The 23,775-nt window shown below is 37.7% G+C and overlaps 1 protein-coding gene across 4 annotated transcripts in view; it reads right to left on the minus strand.

Moving 5' to 3' along the window:
• Positions 1–23,775, minus strand: part of CCDC141 (coiled-coil domain containing 141) — a 2,268,332-nt gene that overhangs the window by 1,706,520 nt on the left and 538,037 nt on the right. For 3 of the 4 annotated variants that reach the window (XM_044075309.1, XM_044075306.1, XM_044075307.1), the window contains exon 6: positions 10,172–10,291. The exons of the other annotated variant lie outside the window; for it this stretch is intronic. In XM_044075309.1, the coding sequence (XP_043931244.1) occupies positions 10,172–10,291 (120 nt within the window). The remainder of the gene's footprint in view (positions 1–10,171; positions 10,292–23,775) is intronic. 4 annotated transcript variants of the gene reach the window in all.

The following is a 23,775-nucleotide window of genomic DNA, read 5'->3' on the forward strand; positions in this document are numbered from 1 at the left end:
GCCTCCTCAAAACTGATTACATATATAGATCTGAAATCATAGGATTGCATACACAGCTGCTGACTTTAGCAGATCCAAACACAGCAAAAGGTTTAAAATATGAGGAGAACAAGTCTAACATGACTTCCCTGCTTAGTTTAGCAGAAATCAAGCAGGAATGGAAATCAAAGCAGAAGTAGACAAAAATCAGGCAGCAATCGAATGTGCCAAAAAACAAAAGAAAGAATATAAGGACAGGATCACATGAGAGGTAAGAAGTGTGGAAAAGGCATAAATATAGTTTAAAGTACAGAAAACTCCTGGAATAACCTCATGTTGATCAGGATCTGATGCAGGAATGGCTAAGGAAAGGTAAATTTAAACCAAAAGATGAAGGGTTAATATTAGTGTCTCAGGATATGGACTATGTATGTGTTGGTTTACAATGTCAGTTGAACATATGGGAGAAACAGACAAATGCAGGTTCTGTAAAACAGAATTGGAAACAGTTGCATATCTTGCCTTGTGACATACTAATGGCAGAAGGACTGTATACTGAAAAGCATAACAATCTGCCAAAACTGTGGCATTGGGGATTATGCAAACATTATAATATTGAAGTAGATGAGAAGCATTGGAAACATACGCCACAAAGCATTATAGAGAATGATGAAGTTTATATCATATGGGATCACCCATCACCAACAGTTCAAAAATAGAACAGATATAGTAGTTCATTACAGAAGACAAAACTAGCATTGATCACTGAAATTGCTACTCCCAGTGATTACAGTAACTTATATACAGTGAAACACAAAGTCATAAAATACCAGGATTTGCCAGCAGAAATTAGAGTAATGTGAAAGAAGGATACCTAGATAGTTTCAGTAGTAGTAGTAAGAGCAATGGGTCTCATAATAAAGAATTTACAGTCATATTTAGATATGCTACCAAAACATATAACTCCATATTATTTACAGTCAATTCTGAGCACAATGCAGGTGCTGCAAAGAGCACTTTTGGCTAACATCAAAGACTGACACAACGCTAATTTCATGAACTTTAATCATACTTTATCTTAGGAATGGGGTCCATTCCTATCATGGTGTTAGAAACCCAAAAGACTTGGAGAAATTATACCGAAGAAAAAAAAATGGAGTTAATTGCCTTTTTTAGCTCAGCAGATGTTCTGTCTTTTGGAATGCTTTGGTGTACAGTTCTGCAAACGGTAATAGAGTGAGAAGTGCTATAAGCATGCCTAACCAGAAACCAAACTGCTCTTCATATAACTGACGATAGTTATGCAAGTGCTTGGATAATTACACTTAGGCAGATGTAGATATAAATATATAGTTATTTGTTGCAATTGCCTAAAAGGCACTCTTGAAGAATTTCGATGGATTACCCATCTGTTTTGCAGTTTGAATATGCACACAGAGTGTATTTTATTGATTTAAACAATGTACCTTCAACCCATTTATCAGTCATAACTGCGCTTACGGCAGTGTATTTGGTAGAATATTATTTGATAGGCTGCATTCTGACTTACTATGTACTGCTGCTTTCTCAGTATTCTTCATACCATTAAGAGGAAAGTATTTGTTCCGATGATGCCTGTGCATAGACAAGCTAGTGTGAGATTGTGATGTTTAACGGACGAGTGTCTGTCTCAGAGGCTTGAGACTGTAGAAGGTGAGGCGGCCAAAACTCAAGTTTTTTATCTTTACCAAGGGTGAGACTTGAATATAAAAGTCATTTAGGTAACATAGCTGAACAACCAGGTGTCCTGTGGATGGTGTAAAACCAGAACCATATAAAAACGTCCCACAAATTGCAAGCATTGGCCACATTGGCCCAGACATACTAGGTATTTTATTTAGCGTAATAAAGGACTAAAATGTTTTTGTCTTTCCAGTTTACAAGACCTCATCAGAATGAAAACAACATTAACTGCCCACTACTTAAACCAAAAACATTGGTCACATTATAGATCACATGCCTAAAATACACTCAGTAGTTCATTATCTTCTAAACTGCAAATACAAAATTGTTTTCCTCCTCGATTGTTATGCTAAATAAAATACCTGGTTCATCTGGACCAACGTTTGAAATTTGTGGTGCTTTTTTATATATTTGGTAGTATAGCTGAAGAAATATTTCTTATGACTTGAAGTGATTTATCTTTATCTAGATTAGCTATGATGGGAATACAGAAAATTATCCCAACCATAGAATAACTTAATAGCTGACATTATTAAGAATGAAATAAGAGAGATGGAGTTAAGTTTTGTTGGAAATATTTTGTTTACACAAGTGAAAGTGCAGTTATTTATGGGGCTGTATTAGAAAGTAGAATGAGTACAGTTTGAAAAGTAAGACAGTGGATAGGGAGCAATTCATGACATAAGAAAGGTAGACTAGACAAATGCTATACCGAAGGAGCAATATTAAAAAATAAGGACCACCTCACAACGGGGTCCTGAGTTAATCCTGCTCCATCCTTGACAGATAAATTAATTTTATTGTTTTGCATGTCAGTTAACTGCTTAGAGTGCTTTTGTTTGTTTTTATTTATTTGTTGATTTTGCCTTTAAATCATTCTAAAGGTCCCTAACACTTGAAAATGTATTAAAAGGTAATTTATTTAAGTTGTTTTGTTGTAGCATTACACTAAGAAGCAATCTTTCTTGGTGTTTTTTACAACAACAGGTTAGCTGTGTCCTGTGCAGACACAAAAGCCAAAATCCCAGAAAATAAATGAGTCAAATTTATTAACGCCTACAATAAAAATACACTAAGTTTATATAATCTACATTTAACATCATCCCTACCTCACTTTTTGTTCTTTCTAGTCACTCAGAAAGATTACACTAAGTGTATGTGCAGTCTACATTTTGTGGTAACCTTTATTAATCCCTCTTGATATTTAACGGTGCAAGAAAATCAGTAGGAACAATAAAATTAGGAGGAAGAATGTGTGAGTTATGTTTGTGTTATCTATTCACTCAAAATGGTGTATACTTAGTGTACACTTAGTGTAGGCATTAATGAATCCCAGGGTTTATCTATAAAACTATGCTTAGAACTGATACCTACAACTTAGTGTGGCTAAAACAAAGTCAGTGCAAGGAGACAAGCTTCGAGCAGCTGGTTTGCACGCTAAACAAAATACTATCAAATCTTAACACAATCTAATTTAGTCTAGTGCCAAACCTCAGAAATGACCTAAGGAGGCCTCTGTATAACCAGGTCCACAACCTGCAGTAGCCAACCTAAATACAGGTCCAGACAACATGCATATACAATTTCCATATGTCTCCATAGCCAGCTTAGAAGATATGGACATCCTGAGACAATGCCGCAATTGTCTCGTGTTCACAAACAACCATTTAATCCTTAAAAAAAACACAGTATGTGAGAGATGCACATATGCAATTTCACTGCAGATAATACTCTTGTATACAACAAGTTTTTGAAGAACACAGACTACAACCACCATGCATAGTGTCCACCACACACACAGATCAGCCTATGCTGAAGCAATAAAAGCTATTTTCCCAAACCTCAAAAGACCTCCTAAGCCTACAAATGGCAATGGCTATCCTCAACAACCTCTAAAACACTTACCAAAAGCAACACCAAACACCACACATACACCTACAATCCGTGGAGCCCCAAAAACAAAGCCCACAAGGCAAGCAAACACATTACCCGGGATTCTTGTTGTAGAGGACTCCGTTGTACAATGCACAAATGTTCCACTCACCAGACTGAACAAGGAGGTGATAACAGTTAGCTGCTTATGTGGAACCAAGATCTGACAAGTTAAGCATACACTCAAGTCACTACACCACAGGTAGTAGTATGATTCCATCTTAGTCCATGTGGGTGTTAATGACCTGAGAGTTACTTCTATAGACTATATGAAGAGAGACATTGTTGATCTCTCTGAATATGTGTCTCAGGTAGGTGTGTGCCTTGCATTAAGCGGCATTCAACCTTCACCAAAGATGATGCTACAGTATGAACAAAAAATAATTAACTTCAATAACTGGCCTTTTTGTGGTATCTTTCTAGGGGGGTGCAATATTTGTCAGCATGGAAGGACATGGCTAATAAACCATGTTGCTTTGCAAGGAATGGTCTACATCTATTTCCTCCAGGCTTCCAAATATTGCCTAAAAGTTTATCCACCCACTTAGAGTCTTTTAAGAAATGCCAGATTGAGAAATATACAGACATAGCGAATAAAACCCCCAAAAAACTAAAGGTGTTACTGCTCAATGCTAGAAGCCTAAACAAGAAACTCTACACCCTACAGGCTCTCCTCACTCTGGAGAATATAGACAGCTGTGCTGTTTCTTGGTTTGTTATCTGCAGAATGTATTCCTGCAGTGCACACATTTAGACCATCAGCTGCACAGACAGAGGCAAAAGGTGGAGAAGTCTCAATCTATATTAGCAACAAGCGCAACTTTGCATTGGCTAACCAGGAAAATGCCCTGGAATTTATCCACATGCAAATCACCATAGACAAAGTCCAATACCATATCCTAGCAAGCTATAGGTCACCCACTATGTCTCTAGAGTCCCATAGCTTATACCTAGACCTACTGGAAACACTCACTATTAAACCAAGTACCCTGTTCAAACATACCAGACCAGGTACTTACCAATATGGCAGAGTGCTGCACCCCCCCCCCCCCAAATGTCATGTCCTCACTGGTGATGTCAGCCACAAAGCTATCTTCTTCAAAATAAAAATCAACTTGGTAACCCCCAGAAAACACTGTTAACAGTTAGGAACTATTCTGAAGCAGTCTACATCCTATTAAGTAATAGCTTGTCAAAATTCAGTGCCTCTCCCAGCAATGAGTTTACAGCAACCTACGTGGAATTGTTCAAAGACCCTATATAACTATGTAAATGGCTATATAGGGGCTGCTGTACCTACTGGAAGTAAGCCCAAAACAAACTGTAAAAGCAAACCTCTCTGATAGAATCCCAACCTTAACAGGGTGTATGACAAGCAAACCTGTCTGACAGAATCCTTACCTTAACAGGGTGAATAACAAGCAAACCTCTCTGACAGAATCCTAACCTTAACAGGGTGTATAACAAGCAATCCTCTCTGATAGAATCCTAACCTTAAAAGGGTGTATAACAAGCAAGCCTCTCTGACAGAATCCTAACCTTAACAGGGTGTATAACAAGCAAACCTCTCTGACAGAATCCTAACCTTAACAGGGTGTATAACAAAAGGAAAAAAGTCATGACTAAAACCAGGAAGTGCAACTGCCACAATGATAGGAGCGCTCTGATTAAACTAAGGAGACTAAGTCCAACAAGGCCAATTACAAGGTCAAGATAGCCTCACAGGCTAAAGACAACCACAAGGCCTTCTTCAGCTATGTCCAAAACATCAAAGGCAACACACATCAGTGTGCCAAATTGGTGGTCAGTGGTGCCACCTTCACTGAGCAGTGACATACTGCATTTACTGGCTGAAAAATTCATCTCAGACTTCACTCCCCCTACTCCCTCCTGCTTCTCCTCCATGAAATAGCTACTAGCATAACCCCCACAACTATTAACAGGGAACAGGTCCTGTCATCACTTGCTAAGGCCAAAAACACAGCCTCAATGGGCCCTAACAATATCCTGGGATGCCTCCTAAATTGCTTGAAACATTACCTATCAAGACCTCTTGAGTCACTTTTTCAAATATAGCCTCTTTTTACGATGAGAATGGAGAACTGCAGTGATAATCCCACTTCACAAGGGTGGACCATTAACCAACCTCTGGAAACTGCAGACCTACTAGTCTGACTAGTCTAATATGCAAAGCAACAGGATGAATTATCAAGGAAATGATCAACAAAGGCATAGGCATCCTTCCAACACTGGATCCAACCCAGTTTGGCTTTGTGAGGGGAAGGTCATGCCTACTAAACCTCATGGACTTCTTCGAGAAGGTCACCAAGGCAATTGATTAGGGCGAAATGGTACATACCACCTACCTGAACCTAGCTAACAAGTCTGATACAATACCCCACTCAGGTATAGTTGACAAACTCACCAAATTGGAAATAAACCACTACATATCTCATCGGATCACCAGCTGGCTCACATTCAGGACACAGGATGTTAGGACTGGTGAGATTACCTCCACTATGAGACCGGTCACCTCACCAGTGAAGTGCCTAAGGGCTCTGTGCTGGGACCACTCCTATTTGGCATCTTCTATTTGGAGGTAAAGGCTAATGTCAAGGACCTTTGGCTGACCAAGTTCACATCTGCCTGCATATTGGGAGCTATCATAGACCCCCCCCCATGACACAAACATTTTACATGGGGGTGTAACACCGACAAATGACTGGTGCCAAAGTCACTAACTAAAACTCAATACCAAAAATTGCATTATAGTGCCTTTTAAGAAAACTACCTCTCAGGCTAATTACTCCATTGATAGGACACTCCTAAGAGTTAACTAGGTAGCCAGGGATCTTGGAACATATGTGGCCAAAGTAGTAAGAAAGTCATTCTATGGTGCCTAACTTATTAGTAAGGAAATGGCATTTAGGTCAGTGGAAGAGATAATGGCACTTTATTAGGCCCTTATCAGGCCTATCATTGATCGTATAATGCCCCCTCGGCATGTACCTGAACAGTCATATGCAACAGTTGGAATGCCCACAGAGGTTCCTTACAAAGAGAATCCAGGGTATAAACACATTGTCCTGTATGTATCATCTTAAAGCCCTAGCTCTATACTCTGTCTCCTAAAGGTTACTGAGAGGTGATCTGTGCCTGGCATACAAGGTATCCTTCGATCCAGTTCTGATGAAACTATTGTAGATCTACAAAATGAACAGCATCAAAACCACTAGATCCAAGGATTTAAATTTTGCTTGTGACATGAATAAGACAAGTTGGTGAGACAGATATGTGTCTCAAAGGATCCCCATGCTTTGAATCAGGCTCCTCATCCATGTGAAGGAGAGTCCGCTCCTAACCCTATTTAAGCGTTACCTTGACCAATGGTTGGGAAATCAAAAATTCACCCTGGGTCTGGCCCCCATGTCTCTTTTAAACAGATGCAGACAGTAATGTTCAAGTTAGGATACCCCCACATAACCTCTAGAAACTTCCTAACATACCTCCTCCTAATAGAAACCCATCATACATAGGAACACAACTGGTTTGGGTTGCACAGCTAGACTTATAAAGGCCCTGGTGGTCATTGGCCTAATATATACCTATGAATCTGTAAATCTATATGGGTGAACTAGTGTGACTGTACATGGAGAGGATAGGATAAGGGATAGACTAAACTTTTATGTAGCTGTTGCCTTCAAAAAGTCATTTGGTTAAATTGTACTGAATCATCAAGATCTTTCTTTGACCTACTGGCCAGATGACATGAAGGGATACTTTATCACAATGAAAAAGGGCTTACATTTTGAACAAGACAGATCAATAGTTATTACTATGTGATATAATCAGACCAGGAGCAGAGAGGGGGCAAAAAAAGAGTCCAACCTAGTTAAGAATCTGATTTAAGAGTTATCTGTACCATTTATAGGGCAGTACAGTAACTTGTCAGACCAAAACCAAAAGCACGCACGTGAGACTGAGTGCAAGGTTCAACCAATTGCCCGAAAAAACGATCCAAAAACGAACCAGCACAAGGTAGAATACGGCTATATTATCATTTATTAATCCAAAAACAAACCAGTTTCGGCTGTATTGAGCCTTCTTCAGTGTAAATAATTACAATAATGAACAACAGCTCCATCCTGGTATGGCCTTTATATAGAAAAGTGTATTGATATGACAAGATGTCTTAAAGGCATATCCCCTAAATTGAAACACATTCAATATGCATATATCAAAAGCCAGAGTTATGTTAAAATAGTATTATAATTCACAATTGGTGCTGAAAACAGTATTATATTCATATAGAATGATATATGCAATATTAGATATGTGATAATATTCATATTATAATACATAAAAGATGCATCCTATAATATATAGGAAATATGCATATTATAATACATAGAAAAGTAGGCTGATGCTTATTCCAATTCATTTAATCCAGGTTTGAAAAGAGCCCCTAACCTGGTAATCCAAGTTGATTCCATATTGTTAAGTTTATTGTGCCAGCCTGCTTTAAAGTTTCTATGCATAGAAATCTTGTCAATAATAATAAATTTAAATTGTGAAGTGGGGTGACTGATAGTATGTTTGTATAAAGCATTGGACAACCTGCGGTTTCTAATAGCACTAAGATGTTAGGGGCTTTTGATATATGCATATTGAATGTGTTTCAATTTAGGGGATATGCCTTTAAGATATCTTGTTATATCAATACACTTTTTGATATAAAGGCCATACCAGGATGGAGCTGTTGTTCATTATTGTAATTATTTATACTGAAGAAGGCTCAATACAGCCGAAACCGGTTTGTTTTTGGATTAATAAATGATAATATAGCCGTATTCTACCTTGTGCTGGTTCGTTTTTGGATCGTTTTTTCAGTACAGTAACTTGCCCAGCATACAAATGATTTAAAAAGCACAGACCAAAAAATACAGGTTATAAGGCTCACCATGTAAAGCCCTCACTTTGGAAATTCTGAAGCACAATGTGTCTGTCACTAGGAGGCAAAAATAGATGACCTAGACTGGCCAATGCAGTGATATCACCAAATTAAGCTTTATGTTTTCAGAAGACAGTCAGGGGAACTAATCCAAGTATCTGTATTTAAGATTTCACTGTTGTATTGACCAGACAGTTAAAAGATGCAATGACCTATCACTGGAATGAATGAAAGTAAACCAGAAATTAATGAAGACATAGACATATCGGCATATATGTGTCTGCACATGTTTGTACACATGTACATGGTGGGGAGTGATTCTGAGAAAAGATCTAAGGCATACAATCCGCTGAAACAACATGATGGAACTTAAAAGGAGTTAAGTGTTGGACAAAATAAAAATAAGCGATAGGGATTGGCATAATGGTTAATGTATTTAACTCCCAGGTACAACATACAGGGTTTGAATCTCACCTTTGAGGGAAATGGGCTAGGCTTAAAATGTCCACAATGACAACTATGTACCAAACCTCTGTAGCTCAGGGGTTAGGTCATGGGTCATGACTTCTAATCTCAACAAAGCCTGTGGCTTAACTTCTATAGCACATAAAAGAGGACAAAGTTTTAAGGACTAGATTTGGGCTGGGGGTTGGTATAATGGTTAAAGTGTTCACCTGTCAGATGCAAAGTACAGAGTTTGATTCTCATCTTCGAAAGGGAAATTGGCTAGACTTAAAATTTTAGATAGCCTGGTACGTACAAATATAAAAAATAAATGTTTTCTTGAAATGTAGACTAAAAAACAAGTATGATTCATGAATTGCTTATCAAAATAGGTTGTCTAGGCCCCAGGGGTAGTCATTTTTCAGTGAACACTTCATGACTTCTTCTTCTGTAGAAATGATTTGTCAGAAGAGCAGACACATTTCTCTTTTTGATGTATCCTAATAATCTAGCAAGTGTTGAATCTGCACTAACACATAGACGTTGCTGCTATGTCAAAGGTGTGCTATGACAAGGGTAGAATGCTGCAACAGGTAGAGCTATACATGTGATGGTGCAATGTCTTTGGAAGCCATTTTGGGATTACAGAGGAAAGATACACAGAAATAGGCTGTATGAAACGTTTACAGATGATATTTCTTAAAGGGATCTGACTGCGTACAGCATTTCAAATTCATTCAATAGATTTTAGTAAAACTGCCTTACTTCTCTGTAAATACAAAATCATGCATGGTACAAGTCATCTAAAGTCATAAAACATAAAGTGAAAAAATAGAATACTGTTTTTTTTAACCTTTGGATCAATGACTCATCAAAATAATGAGCAATGTAACACATTTTGATTTTAACTGAGCAAACAGTAAAAAAAAATGCCCAGGCTATCAGCCTACCATTGGTAATGTACTTTTCCTGTTCATTAATTGAACTTCCAACTTTCATTATTTCTTTTAAATCATCTATTATTTGCTAATGCATTATGAAATATAATGTAAGAAAATTCACAAATGCTGCTGAAGTTTGTCAAGAAATGAAGTAAACACAGAAGTCTGTGCAGCAAAATGTTATGAGTAGTATACAACCTACCTTGGCCTTGTAGACAAAATCTTTGTACTCAGCCAAAAGCATTTCATTTTCTGACAAAGATGATCCCAAATGATTCTTGACTAAGTAGGTTTCCCCATGTTCCTTGAACCAGTTAAACACCTGGATAAAAACATGTTATTTCAGAATTCAGTAACTTTGGTATTATATAAAACTCATCTTTCTTCCAGTCATTCAGTCCTAACTGAAATTCTGCTCATATTTTCAAGAAAGAATTTTAACATCAACTTGAACTGCCTTGGAAAAGTACCAGGTGGCTTTTAGATGACACCTTATCTGAGAATGGTATTGTAGCCACAGAACTCGATCATTATGGTGTTGTTTATATAAATGCATACAAATATTTCAAGCGTGGACAATAATGCCCTTCTAGCCTGTCGTCATACCAAAAGAATCATCCCCATAATGTGTCCAAGTATTTTTTAAAAATATCTAAACTAGTACATGTTTTAATAGAATTTGGTATCAGGCATCAGCAACTCTCGCAGAGACCCAATTAGCATATCATTCCTGTATAATATTCTATAGAGGTTGTCCGATGTTTCTCTACCACTCTTTGATAATCCCAAGCATTTGCTGAGGTAGTTGTCTTTCAATGTCCTATAAATCTGAATAAAGTTTCCTTTTAAATCTCATCTCTCAATGCCCTATAAATCTGAATAAAGTTTCCTTTTAAATATCTATATGAGACACTGCACAAGTTCAGGTTTTATATTTGTTTATAATAACTTAAACTTTCACATCCATGGATGCATTTGGTATATTTATGCTATACTCTTTCCAATTTGCTCATGCTAGTTTTCTCATAAGGTTGTCATATTATTATTACATACTCTGTTTTAGGGCTAATGTAATTTACAAATAATGATTTCATCATTTCTGATTTCTTAGATTTTATAAATCTTTTTTCTGTGCCTGTAAGTTTATAACTATCATTAATCAATAACATTAGAAACACTCAAAGATGGATCCACCCATATACCAAGGTCCTTAAATGAATCCATATCTTCAACCACCCTGTGCTGCATCAAATATTCATCCATAAATCTATGTCTCTAAAATCTTATCAGTATATCATTCTCCTGTGTTTAAATGACAAATTTAGTCCAGTTTTTTTTCAGATGTGCCCCATCCATAACAGATGTAATCAGTTTTCCCATTTTCATGTCATCTGCCTACAGACTATAGAATACTTCATACAAAAAAAGATAGATCTGAAAGATAGACCCAGGACAGAGCCTTGTGGTACACCCTGACTGTAAATTAGAATTTCCCCTGTCCAAGTGTATATGATACTTGCTGTGCAGTTATCCATCCTATCAAGAATTCATCAATATGTAGTTGTCGTAATTTATTTATCAGCATTTTATATATGACCCTAGTAATGACTGAATATATGTCTACATAACTGTTTGAGTATGGAAGCATGGAATAGATTCCAAATACCAGGATTTGCAACTCTAAACACACTGAAGAGGTAAACCCACAGTCGTCTGCTCTCCATTCATTATAGGCATGCCTGTAACTTGCTAGCACGTACATTTGTCAGTGCTGTATATTCACATGGAGTGCATATTCAGTGTAGTTATGATGGCACAAGTATACAAGCTGTGGAAGCATAATACAGAGCACACGTGGCTATGGAGAAAGTGTCTTTACTTATTAGAGTAATTAGCTATGCAATGGATATCAGTTATCATGTACATGAAATGCTCTGAAGAAATAGCGATACTATAAATTCTGAGTTCAAACTATTAAAGTAATGAGGCTGATTTCACAAATTAAATGTAACATCTTAATTGTGGCAGCTTTCTTTAATTTCTGTCCTAAACTGCAATATAGTATTGTGATACAACATTATGAATAACAGCAGGGAAGCTGTTGACTTCTAAAAGAAATGAAGACCATAACTATGAGGCTAAAACAATTAACTAAATGTTATTTATTATACAGTTGTATATTTTAAACTTTCATTTTTATTAATATGCTTTTCCTGTATATCCAACTGGTATGACAGTTATTATGGTTATTACTCTTTATGTTTTTGTGTGTGATTCTGGCTTCAGTTTTGTTATGTCAAATGTTCTAGGTCATGGCAGAAGAGGTTCCTTGGTCTAGATCACTTTACCTGTTTTTTAAATGTTAAATAAATAGATAAATAAACGTGAAAGGCTTTCATCTGTTTGAGAAGAAAAATATATATATTTTGTGGTATTATAAGATGAGTGTTATTACATTTATATAATTCCTGTAGTATAAATTTAGGAAGAAAATGTTGAAGACGTTAATGTTAAATAATTATTTTTCAGTGTGGTGGTAGACTTGGGCAATGCTTAATACTTTTGCCTCTCTATTTCAATGTTAGAAGTTTGGTTCAGGTTTCTAGATTCTTTCTGTGAAGAGTTTTTGTACACCCCCCCTCCGCCCATATTAGCATGTGTTCTCCCTGGGTATATCTATATCCCAACAACATGCTGCTTTAGTTGAATAGCTGCTCTAATAAACTGTCGCTAGGTTTGCGTCAAGCAGCTCATTGCCTTGTAAAGGAGATTTTATCTCAGCAGGACTGACCAAGTTAACAAAACTGAATCGATATTCAACTAAAGGCAGCATTACTGCTTTCACCCTTTTTATTATATGTAACACAAATGTGAATCTTATGGCCCTGCTTTATAAAACAAGAGACACAGAATGTGAACACCTGCTAAGATCTCTATATTCAGCAACTATGAAATCACTACAGAACAAGACTGTAAAATGAGGATGCTCTAAATCTGTTAAGCTAAGATAAGATATGACTGTTAAAAGTCAGACACAGAATTAGAAACACAAAGGAAATCTTAGCACTTACCCAGTCTCCAGCTGATTCCTGAAGAGTGAATACAAGAACCTGGTCCTGAGCAGGTGGTGGGCCTATACTTGTACTTGGTAAGCATTTATGGAAACAAGTGCATATGGTTTGGTATCCCTACAGTGGGAAGGCCATTTGGGTTTTATTACAGATGATGATGATGATGGATCATATGGGAGACTAAAGATAGATGCCTTTAATTGTTGTACTGAATTGTAATTAAGTAGAAACTTTGCAGTATCTCAACATTCATAGGTTCATGGGAAGCTACTAGGCTTGCAGTCAAGGTGGCCAGTGAGGAGTCAGGCCCAAATTCCCAATCACCACAAAGCACTGCCTGGTTAAATGACTTGCTCAAGGTCACACAGTAGGCAAATGAAAGCTGACGGAATTAAACCCTCCGTGTCATTAATACAGAGGTAGGGAAATTGAGTTTTCTTCATTTCAGAGGAAGAAAACAGCAAGACAGTTTTCTTCATTACAGAGATGACAGTGTCATGCTAAATACACAGCAAGATATTACATGGAAAGAGTAGAAAGTACTGGGCTTGGCAAATGAAGTTTACTGTAGAGCAGCATGGTCAAAGCTGGGACTAAAAGGAATGAAGCAGGCCATTCTCAGCATCATAGTAGGCAATGGTCAATATATCTGGACAACTGAAGGCGACAGACTACCCCCCAACATCCCAAAGTTAGTTTAGGTGGCCTGGGCATCAGCGTGAGAGGCACCCTGTCTGATTTAACCAGTGGTGGGAGATCACATGGAAATCTGGACCTCTGCATTCCATTCCAGGCTACTGGTAGCGATGGTGTTACTTCACAACAACAGCATCTGCAGATGTTAACCAGTGAATGTTACTCCATACCACTGACATCTATACATAATTGTTAGTGCCATAACAGCAGACATTAGTGTACAGAAGCTTCAGGCATACTTTTAAAGGGGTGTAGTAAATCAGTACATTATTCATGCATATGTAAAAAAAAAAGCACAAACATTATTCATGCATGTGGGAAAAAAAAGCAAAAACATTATTCATGCATGTGCAAGGAAAAGCACAACAATAGCAACAAATGCACTAATTCAATGATACAAAAGTGAACATATAGCAAAATGCTACATTACAACTAAAATATAGTATGCGTTTTTTCTGCATGGATTATACAATGAAGCACTTAATCTAATGTGCGGATAATAGTCTTTAAAGAACACATTCAGCATAAAACTTTGAGAACTGCGTATACTGCTACAGCAAGAAAAAGTGAATTTAAATGACATAGTAAATAGACTAACGTAGTCATGCAAATAAAATGAGAGCACTGACTGTTCCAGGAAAGAAAACTAAGCTGTAAAACATTAATTTGTAATGGAATGGAGTTCAGAGTTTAATTGAATAAAATCTAACAACCCTAGTCATTGTCTGTCTTCTACTATTGGTAAGTAGCCAGTGCCTAAAGGGTCTCAAACAGTAAAGACACTTGCACACTACTAGAGAAATGATATATCACTACATCCAAATATATACTGTTAAGGACAGTGCCTGCTAAGGTCTCAGAGGTCATCAGTATCAGGTGAAGGAACCTTGCATTCTTCAAGTACAGTGTATAATTATAGCTAAGAATGCAAACTACCATGTTACTGAAGCCACACACTTCAGCCTTTAAAACCAAGCTCTGGGCCACATGTACAGAGTAACGTCAGTGCCGCCTTAGATGTCTGCAGCATTGCTCTGCTACATATCAGAACAATACATTTATGAAACAAGTAATGAATGTTTCAAATGCTCACTGCAGATGTCTAGCAATCCCCCTAGTGTTCTGGTGCTCCACCTAACTTAATAAAGTTAAAGAGTAAAAGCAGGACTCTTGTATAAAACACTGACTGCTTCTGTGCTATACCACATATGCATCACAAATTAAAAAAATATTAGAAAACAAAAGGATAATCAGCATTCTTCTCCTACATAATTACTTCTTTTAATAAGAAATAAGCCTTCACTAAGTTTTGAAATACACAGGATAGTGGCAGCACCCCAGATTATCAATATGTCCTACGTCATGCATACTTTGCCTGGACCTCTGGGTCAGTGCTTTGCTACTTTTTGCATTTCAAAAATAAGAAAAGGTGACTTTAACTATGTTTAAATCTCAAGTGTATTTTTATTGAAAGGACTACACATGCAGCAGTCAACCCTTACCATGCCAGCACAATGACTGAAATGTTTTTCATGCCCAGATATCAATCAAACATTCCATTCAACATGGCAGCTACCTACCTGTTGTCTGCCATTCGTCTTTCCTTTCACTTACATGCTTTCTGTCTTGTCTGGAACCTCACTGATATAATTTCAAAAGACCTTCCTAGCATATTCCACACTAGTGGTGAGTTGCAATTCACTGCCTTTTGTAATTCATGCCTTTGTGGTGGCCCAACTGCTGTGATCTGCAACCAATGCTTGCTGTCCATGCAGTTTTGTAATTTTAGGGCTTTGTCTTCTAGCTTTGCCATTTTCGCACAAATTTATATACATTTTTTCCTTCCTGGGAACGAGGCAGAGTAATTGTGATCCAAATAAGAAACTGTATTAATTTTGTTTTACTTTGACCAGGTAGGTAGAATGGAAAACAAGGCTCCTTTTCATCTATAACTTTGTTGCACATATAATATCAAAACAAACAATTCCTCTTATGGACAACAGTTATTTGAGAAGCATAACATAGTATATGATACAATTTTAAAAGTTTAAAAAGATGAAACCTCAAAATGAAAATGCTAAACAAGAAAAAGGGATGAATAAATATGATGACATGTTAGGTGAAAAGATGACAGGAGTAAGATGTGGGCTAGAAAATGCAGATGTTAGAGGACCTGCAATAACTAGCAGAATCCAGGCAGCTTAGAACTGGTTTTCTAACAGAAGCCAAGACTTGGGCCAGAGGTCAAGAAATGAATCCAAAGACTACTCCAGAGTTATGAAAGAGGTTAACCAGTGGTTAATAACAGAGTGAAAGAAACTGGTGGAATGGTGAGAAACAGGAAGAAGGTGAAGTAATCCCTCATAGCTCAGAAATGAGGAAAGACTGGAAGTTAGCAAGGAAGCTATAAATGATAGATGGAAGGGCATATCGTGTAGGGAGATGTTCTAGATTTTGTGGACATAGAAGGAAAGTTTTCAGTGGTAGAAACAAAAGAATGTTGAGCAATAGGGAGGGAGAATAAGTCAGAAAGTGAGAGACCAAGTGAGTGGAGAAGCAGCTTCTGAGGACAGAAACTGGAGTGCATACAGTAATGTGAAAACTAGGGCAGTAATAAGATTAGCAGTGCAGTACTATAAGACTGGGCAGTCAGCCTTAGAAGGTGTAATGCAGTGCAGTACTAAGAGATTGGGCAGTCAGCCTTAGAAGGTGTAATGCAGTGCAGTACTAGGAGATTGGGCAGTCAGCCTTAGAAGGGGTAATGCAGTGCAGTACTAGGAGACTAGGCAGTCAGCCTTAGAAGGGGTAATGCAGTGCAGTACTAGGAGATTGGACAGTCAGCCTTAAAAGGGGTAATGCAGTGTAGTACTAGGAGACTAGGCAGTCAGCCTTAGAAGGGGTAATGCAGTGCAGTACTAGGAGATTGGGCAGTCAGCCTTAGAAGGTGTAATGCAGTGCAGTACTAGGAGATTGGGCAGTCAGCCTTAGAAGGTGTAATGCAGTGCAGTACTAGGAGACTGGGCAGTCAGCCTTAAAAGGGGTAATGCAGTGCAGTACTAGGAGATTGGGCAGTCAGCTTTAAAAGGGGTAATGCAGTGCAGTACTAGGATATTGGGCAGTCAGCCTTAGGAGGTGTTATGCAGTGCAGTACTAGGAGACCGGGCAGTCAGCCTTAGAAGGTGTAATGCAGTGCAGTACTAGGAGACTAGGCAGTCAGCCTTAGAAGGTGTAATGCAGTGCAGTACTAGGAGACTAGGCAGTCAGCCTTAGAAGGAAATCCTTCTATGTGGCACACCTCATCACTAAGGGCTTTTCATCCAGAAAAAAGGAGGTCATTGTCCCACTGTACTCATCTCTCATTCGACCCATAGACTGCGGTGGTGGTGCTGCGGTAGTGCTGTCGCCCTACAGTAAGACGTTGTACCATTCGATTCTCAGCTAAAGCGTCTTCTGTCTGGAGACATGCGTGAATGGGCATACCTTCGTTGATGGTTGTGCTTCAGGGCTGGCAACTCGGCATGTAAAAATCTACTGCCAATCATTAGTGGACCGGAGTTCCGCTGTGGCAACCCCTAACCGGGAAAAGCCGAAAGACACAACAACAACAACAACAACATAGACTACAATGCCCCATTTGGTATGTACCTCTCAAGACATCTGCAACAACTGGAAAGGTCACAGAAATACCTCACTAAAAGAATCACAGGCCTAAAACAGATGTCCTATGCTGACTGCCTTAAAAAACTCCAGCTATACTCTGTCGCATATCGTCTACTCAGAGGCGATCTCTGCTTAACATACAAGGCCATGTCAAACCCAGAGCTGTTGGACATGCTACACTTAAAGAAATCCCAATCCCTCAGAGCCACACGCTCCAGGGATCTAAACCTTGTCATCACAATAAACAAAACATGCTGGAGGGATAGGTTCCTGACCCAGAGACTCCCCAGACTCTGGAATAGATTGCCCATACATATCAAGCAGAGCACCTCTTTGGCCCTCTTCAAAAGGAACCTTGACGATTGGATGAGAGAAAGGAAATTCACCCCGGGGATCATGTCAGTTGCCCTGTTAGACAGGGGTCCAGGGAAGTGAATAGTGTGGGAAGAAATAGCCAGGGAATTGTTATGGCTAGGCTTGTATAGACCCTAGGGCTGATAGCCTAGTACCAACCTATGAACCTATGAACCTATAATGCAGTGACATTCATCTCTTTGGAAATACAAGATAAAGTAACATATTCAGTTTTGAGGCACCCAGTGTCTTGAGATGTTAGTGTCAGGTGTTGATGCAAGGGAGAATTATATTCCAGAACTGGGAAGACGATCTCTTTTCTAAGTATGTACTGTGTTTCTGGTATAATATAAGGAATATGCTAACATTGGGGATTTAATATCAAGGCAACGCACTTCTGAACAGATTCAACATGTTAGGAGACAGGCAATGAGATGTAAATGATGACAACAAAGGAAGTGACTATTTCAAGGTGAGCTCACTGCTCAGGCCCTGATTAACCAATCTTTGGGCTGGTTATCGCGAGATAGTAGTCCCAAGCTACGTGACTTTGATTTTGTCAGAATTAAATGTGAGCTGTTTTTGAGCCAGCCTGGTCTTGCTGTAAATGCTTTATAGTACTGAAAGTCAGGATTACTGTCCTTGACTCCAATGTGATTTCAGTGTTTGTTCTTATGAAATCTGTTATGCCTTAGTAAATATGTAAATGATTTTATTTTGCTTTGCTTATCTTATTTCATTTCATGTTGTATTATATTTGCATGCTTCACTGTTTATTTAACTCTGTAGATACTTATTATCCTTTATGCTGCTGTCATTCTGCCATAAAGCAAAACTGTCACCAATGTGTTGTTATGCTCTTACCCGAAAAAGTTTTTTTTTGGATCGGTACACTTCCCCAGTTAACAAAGGGTGAGTAGATAAATAAATAAATAAATAAGCGGTAAGACTTGGTGAGGAGATTACATTCAGCATAACAGATAATGTTCTTCTAGAGATTCTGAATAAATTCTGCATTAATAAAGATGGAGAAGAAGCAGTGGAACTAATATGGTACTTTGGGAACCTTTGCAGAATTCAACAGTTTGGACATGCATCTGTTTACTAAGTCCTGAGCTGCATGGTTTTCAAAGCAGCTGGAAGGCTAAATGAAGGCAGAGTTGTCTAGTCCATTTAACTTTAGTTTTGAAAGAAGGAGATGGGAGGTACAGTGAAATGATTTGCTTAGATTCACAGAGCCTTTGCCTATATGAACTCTTAGCTCTGTTTTACTGTAAACAGTACTGATGAGTGACTATCATGCTCGAATTGTGCCATGTTCTGTACTCAGTCCATGCTAAGATGCATGTAATAAGCATGTGCAGTTGTGGCTAGGAAGTAGGTGGGTAAATATCTTTTCAAGTGCTTTATTTAGAATAGATAATGGGGCAACAGAATAAAGATTAAACACTGCTCCAGATAAAGCAGATCAAGGAAGAAAGGTGGGAATGGCTGGTTTAAAGAAGGAGGAAGGGGGATATGCCTGTAGAAGTAGAAGGTTAAGAATGCATGTAAAATGAATGGTGATTGAAGCACTTTGCAGACCCCGAGAAATTTATGATTAAGATCCATCAGTATCAGAATGACTGAAAGCAGGAAAGGCCCCGAGCAGCTTAGTAGTGTACAGATTTACTGGATGGAAGGAAAATTATAACAGGCTGTGAGTAGGCAGTTAAGCTTGGAGGCAGAGCTTGATTCCATATTAGCTGTACACTTGCACAGAGTACCTAAGGAAAAATACAATCTCACCTCTAGTGGCAAGATCAGCTATAAGACAGACAGGAATAGGATTCTTGGAGCTTCCAGTAAATATGTTGAGTTCCCTACAGAAATGCACAGGAGCTGTTTTTCAGAAAGGTTTTTATTTGCTTTATTGCAGAGTTGTTTGCACTCATTCTTACAGCTGTTGTATGAGTTCCAGTTTGTGATCATTTATAATTGGGGTCTTCCAAAATGTCGAATAACATATGTTCGAGACCATATGGTCGATATTTGGAAGTTCGAATATCTAATAAAAAAAAAGAAAGAAAAAAGAAAAACATACACTAACAGTGCGAGCACCCCCCACACCCCCCTACTTAAATATACCAACTCCGAGACCGCACTTCAGTGCAGAAAAGGGAAATTCTCCCATTCTGCACCGTACGGTGCCATTAAAAGTCAACCTTCGAACATATGGCCTCGACCATATGTCGTTTGACATTCCAAGTGTTTGTTTAATTGACATAGACCCTATAACTGTACTTATTTACTCATGTTTTGTCATTTTGCTTAAGAGAGGAATCTGAGAAGCAATCCAGGGAGCAAATTGATGACAGATTCACAGAAGAATGGTCAGAAAGAATTGATCTTGGAGAGAAGACTTAGTCTTAGAAAAGCAGCTAGAGCATCGTTATATGTATGGAGCAATAAAAATTGTATAAGTCCATGAAAGCAAGGTAGGACAGTAACATGGGTGCATGTTCCTTAAGCGATTTACAAAATGATAGGATCTGATGTGTGACATGCCTATTACTCTGAGCAAATTGCAAGAATCAGACAGTGATCACTTAGAAAAGGAATTTGGATAGAGGGTACTCTGAAAGGTCATGGAGAAAAAAAACTAAAGAATTTAGACTGCACAATGCCCTGCAATAAATAAATGTTTTAAACATCCTTTCATTTAGACGTTAATATACTTAAGAAACTTGTTTCCTGATGCAGCAGCTTTTATGAGGTACAACCATGAAATATATAACTAATGACAAGTTCAAACATGAGTCCTTAAAACATTCACCTGCAAACAAAGCTTTGGCTCAGAAACAGTATAATGCTACAGACTTCCCTGTAGATGATGAGGCATTATCTCTTATAAAGTAGTTACAAATTCCCTTCAGAATATGTCACTTCAAAGTATATAAAAAACAATGCAATTCAAATTACTGCTTTTGAAAGAACTGCCCAGTTGGACTGACACTGTGAATTAAACTCATCATTCAGACATCAATGATACGTTCACTGTTGAAATCCTTAGCAATCTATGATAGGTCACCTCTTAAGAAGTGTTGTAGGTAGGTTCACATAATCATTGAAAGTAGCAAAATAAAATTAAAAAAAAAAAAAAAAAAAATATACAGAATGGAATACTCAGGAAAAATTAAGGTGTCAGACATAAACTCTGTGTAGAATGTTGCACAGAAACCCTGAGTCAGAATAGCAAAAAGGATGACCATCACACTATAGTGTTCTTTGAACTTAATGATGTCTACAAGTTCAGACACAGCTTGTTTCCTTCATGACTGGCAAATACAATAAAGAATTACAACCTTCATGTTAAATAACTTTGTGGTGTCATAATGATTGTATAAGTGTTTACAGGTATACATGCTTAGGGAACGGGTATTAAAAAATGAAGGTGGGATTCTTAATAACTTGCCTCAATATAAATGAGCTATTCCAGTGTTATTCTAGGAATTGTAATTGAATAACTTATAGTGAGTGTAAATCTTTTAGAATTTCATCATGGGTCAGTTACCTGAAGATGCCACACTATTATACCTTAACTTGCAATGATTAAAAGGTGCCTTTGTAATCCAGTGCCACTCTTGGTTTTGCATTTCCTAAATTAGATCCCTTACAGGTAACTTAAGTGTGTATGTATCTATATCTATACCTATATCTATATCTATATCTACTTCTATATCTTTATCTATATCTATAGCTATATCTATATCTAGGTTATCAATTTAAAGGAGTCCCATACATGTATAGATCTGCAATTGTAGGACTGCATACATATCTGCTGACCTCACAAGATACAAACATAGTGAAGATTTTAAAACATGAGGAGAACAAGTCTGTGATGACTTCTGTGCTTAGTTTAGCAGAAGCATATCACTGATGTCGGCAAAAGAGCGGACCAATTTCAGTATACCCGGCTTTTTATTTTACATTTTTATTTTTATTTGCAAAGACTTGGGTAATATTTTATCAGCATCTCTGGTGGCTAGTGGTGCCACATAGGACTAACAGACTAGGGGTACAGGGCTGGAATTTATTTTAAATGCCCTCTCTAGTGTCTACTGTTCTCCCTGCCCCACATCTTTCATGCTGCAAAACTTTGTTCTATTAATTTTAAGTAACGTCAAGGCATGATATAAAGAGTCAGCATAGGTCAGTCTCCCAGAATGCCTCATCTGCATTTGAACCAGGCTGCAGAGTCACCCCCAGTGAAGCTTTCTTTGTGGGGCAACACTGGGACTGTCTCTGAACTGGAAATGGTTACCACTAGGTGTAGACAAGGCTTAAACCTCACAGTAAACTTTATGAATTCAAGTCTTTTTCTCAAAATCTTATTTAGTTTTTTATCTCTTAATCAGGTCTCTCATAATAACCATGAATGATGTTTTCCTGAGAAACTTGTTAAAAACAATCTATACCCATTATCTCTGCCAAGTCCCAAAAGCATAACTTTTTTCCATGGTCAAAAAAAGTCAGGGTTCATTATTTGTTATACATCACATCTTTTGAAAGAATATATACTCTCTTGTTTCAAAACTTTATATTTTAATTAACTATTCTCAAGTATTTTATGTGACAAACTCAACATGAAATCTCATAACCCTGATTCATACTTTATTGTGCTACTCTTCAACAAAATATATTCTTTCATTCTTATGTCAAGTACATCCTCACCCTGTACATCATAAGTCTTTACAATTGCCTGTTATGACTTTCTTTTATTTTCAGTATCTCTTTTTACAAAGTCTTTCCATAATATAAGCGTTTTACTTTATTCAAATTGTATAGCCCCTTCCTGTCCCTTTTCTCCTTGTCCCCATCATTTCAGCATAAAAACCTGAAAAAAAACGCCTCTTCAACAACTTAGTTCACATATTACTTTTATTTACCAAAAAATCTAATATAATACTTGTCTATAATGAAGCCAAAAGGCACAATAGACTGTTTTGTCCCTAACCAGTCTAATTATACATTCAGTCCTGAATCCCAAATGACTGAGAACACAAGTCCCATCAATTCAGCCTCTGAACAGAGTGGCCTAGGAAAAGCGCCCATAATGTATAGTTCTAATAAACTCAATTTAATCACATGCACAATTTTCTTATAACACAATGAAAATCCTTTCCATACTTTAATAATTTTGTTAATTTTAGAAAAATATCTCCTCTATTGCATTAAGTATAACCATTAGGATTCAGAGAATTTCTTGCCAACCATGATAATTACCTAACATAGATTAGTCAGTTAGCATGCTAGTGAGAAATTTTGATTCACAGATTTGGTAAACCTGCAGAGAGAAGCCCATTATTAGCAGCTCATTACCATTCCTCCGAACTGTACATTGTGCTTTTAGATTTGTCTATGGCAGTGTTTACCTTGGCAGCTCCTGCATCACATTAGCAAAGACCACCCATGTTAGCAAAGGCCCCCAACATACACGTACATGTACACACATACACACACACACACACACACACACACACACACACACACACACACGAGCACACGTGCCCACGCTTACACACACACACACACACACACACACACACACACACACACACACACACACACACACACACACATACATACACACACACACACCCAGACTTGCAGCCATCCAGGCAAACCCACATATTCAGACACATTTATTTATGTACTTATTTGCTTTTCTTTACTGGGAAATTCTGAGTATAATGCCCATTTTCAGTGTAAAAGCTCTGAGAAATAGCAGGTATACAATATAATAAAGTTTAAAAAGGTCTAAAGAGATATGTACAATAGTACTAAAATTCATTAAAACTGAACGGACAGGAAAAGATATAAAGTGCAGTAAGTTATAAGAAGTGGCATTTGTGCAGTTTACAGAACATCACTGAAGCAGGAAATTATCAGGATAAATGTAATAACATCACTAAGTAGAGAGTATCAAAATGTGGTCGCTAAAGTAATGTGATATGTATCATCTATAATCATGTTGATTTGTAAG

This window comes from Protopterus annectens, chromosome 6.part0, assembly GCF_019279795.1.
Source record: "Protopterus annectens isolate FY-2018-M chromosome 6.part0, PAN1.0, whole genome shotgun sequence".
Classification (NCBI taxonomy): domain Eukaryota; kingdom Metazoa; phylum Chordata; order Ceratodontiformes; family Protopteridae; genus Protopterus; species Protopterus annectens.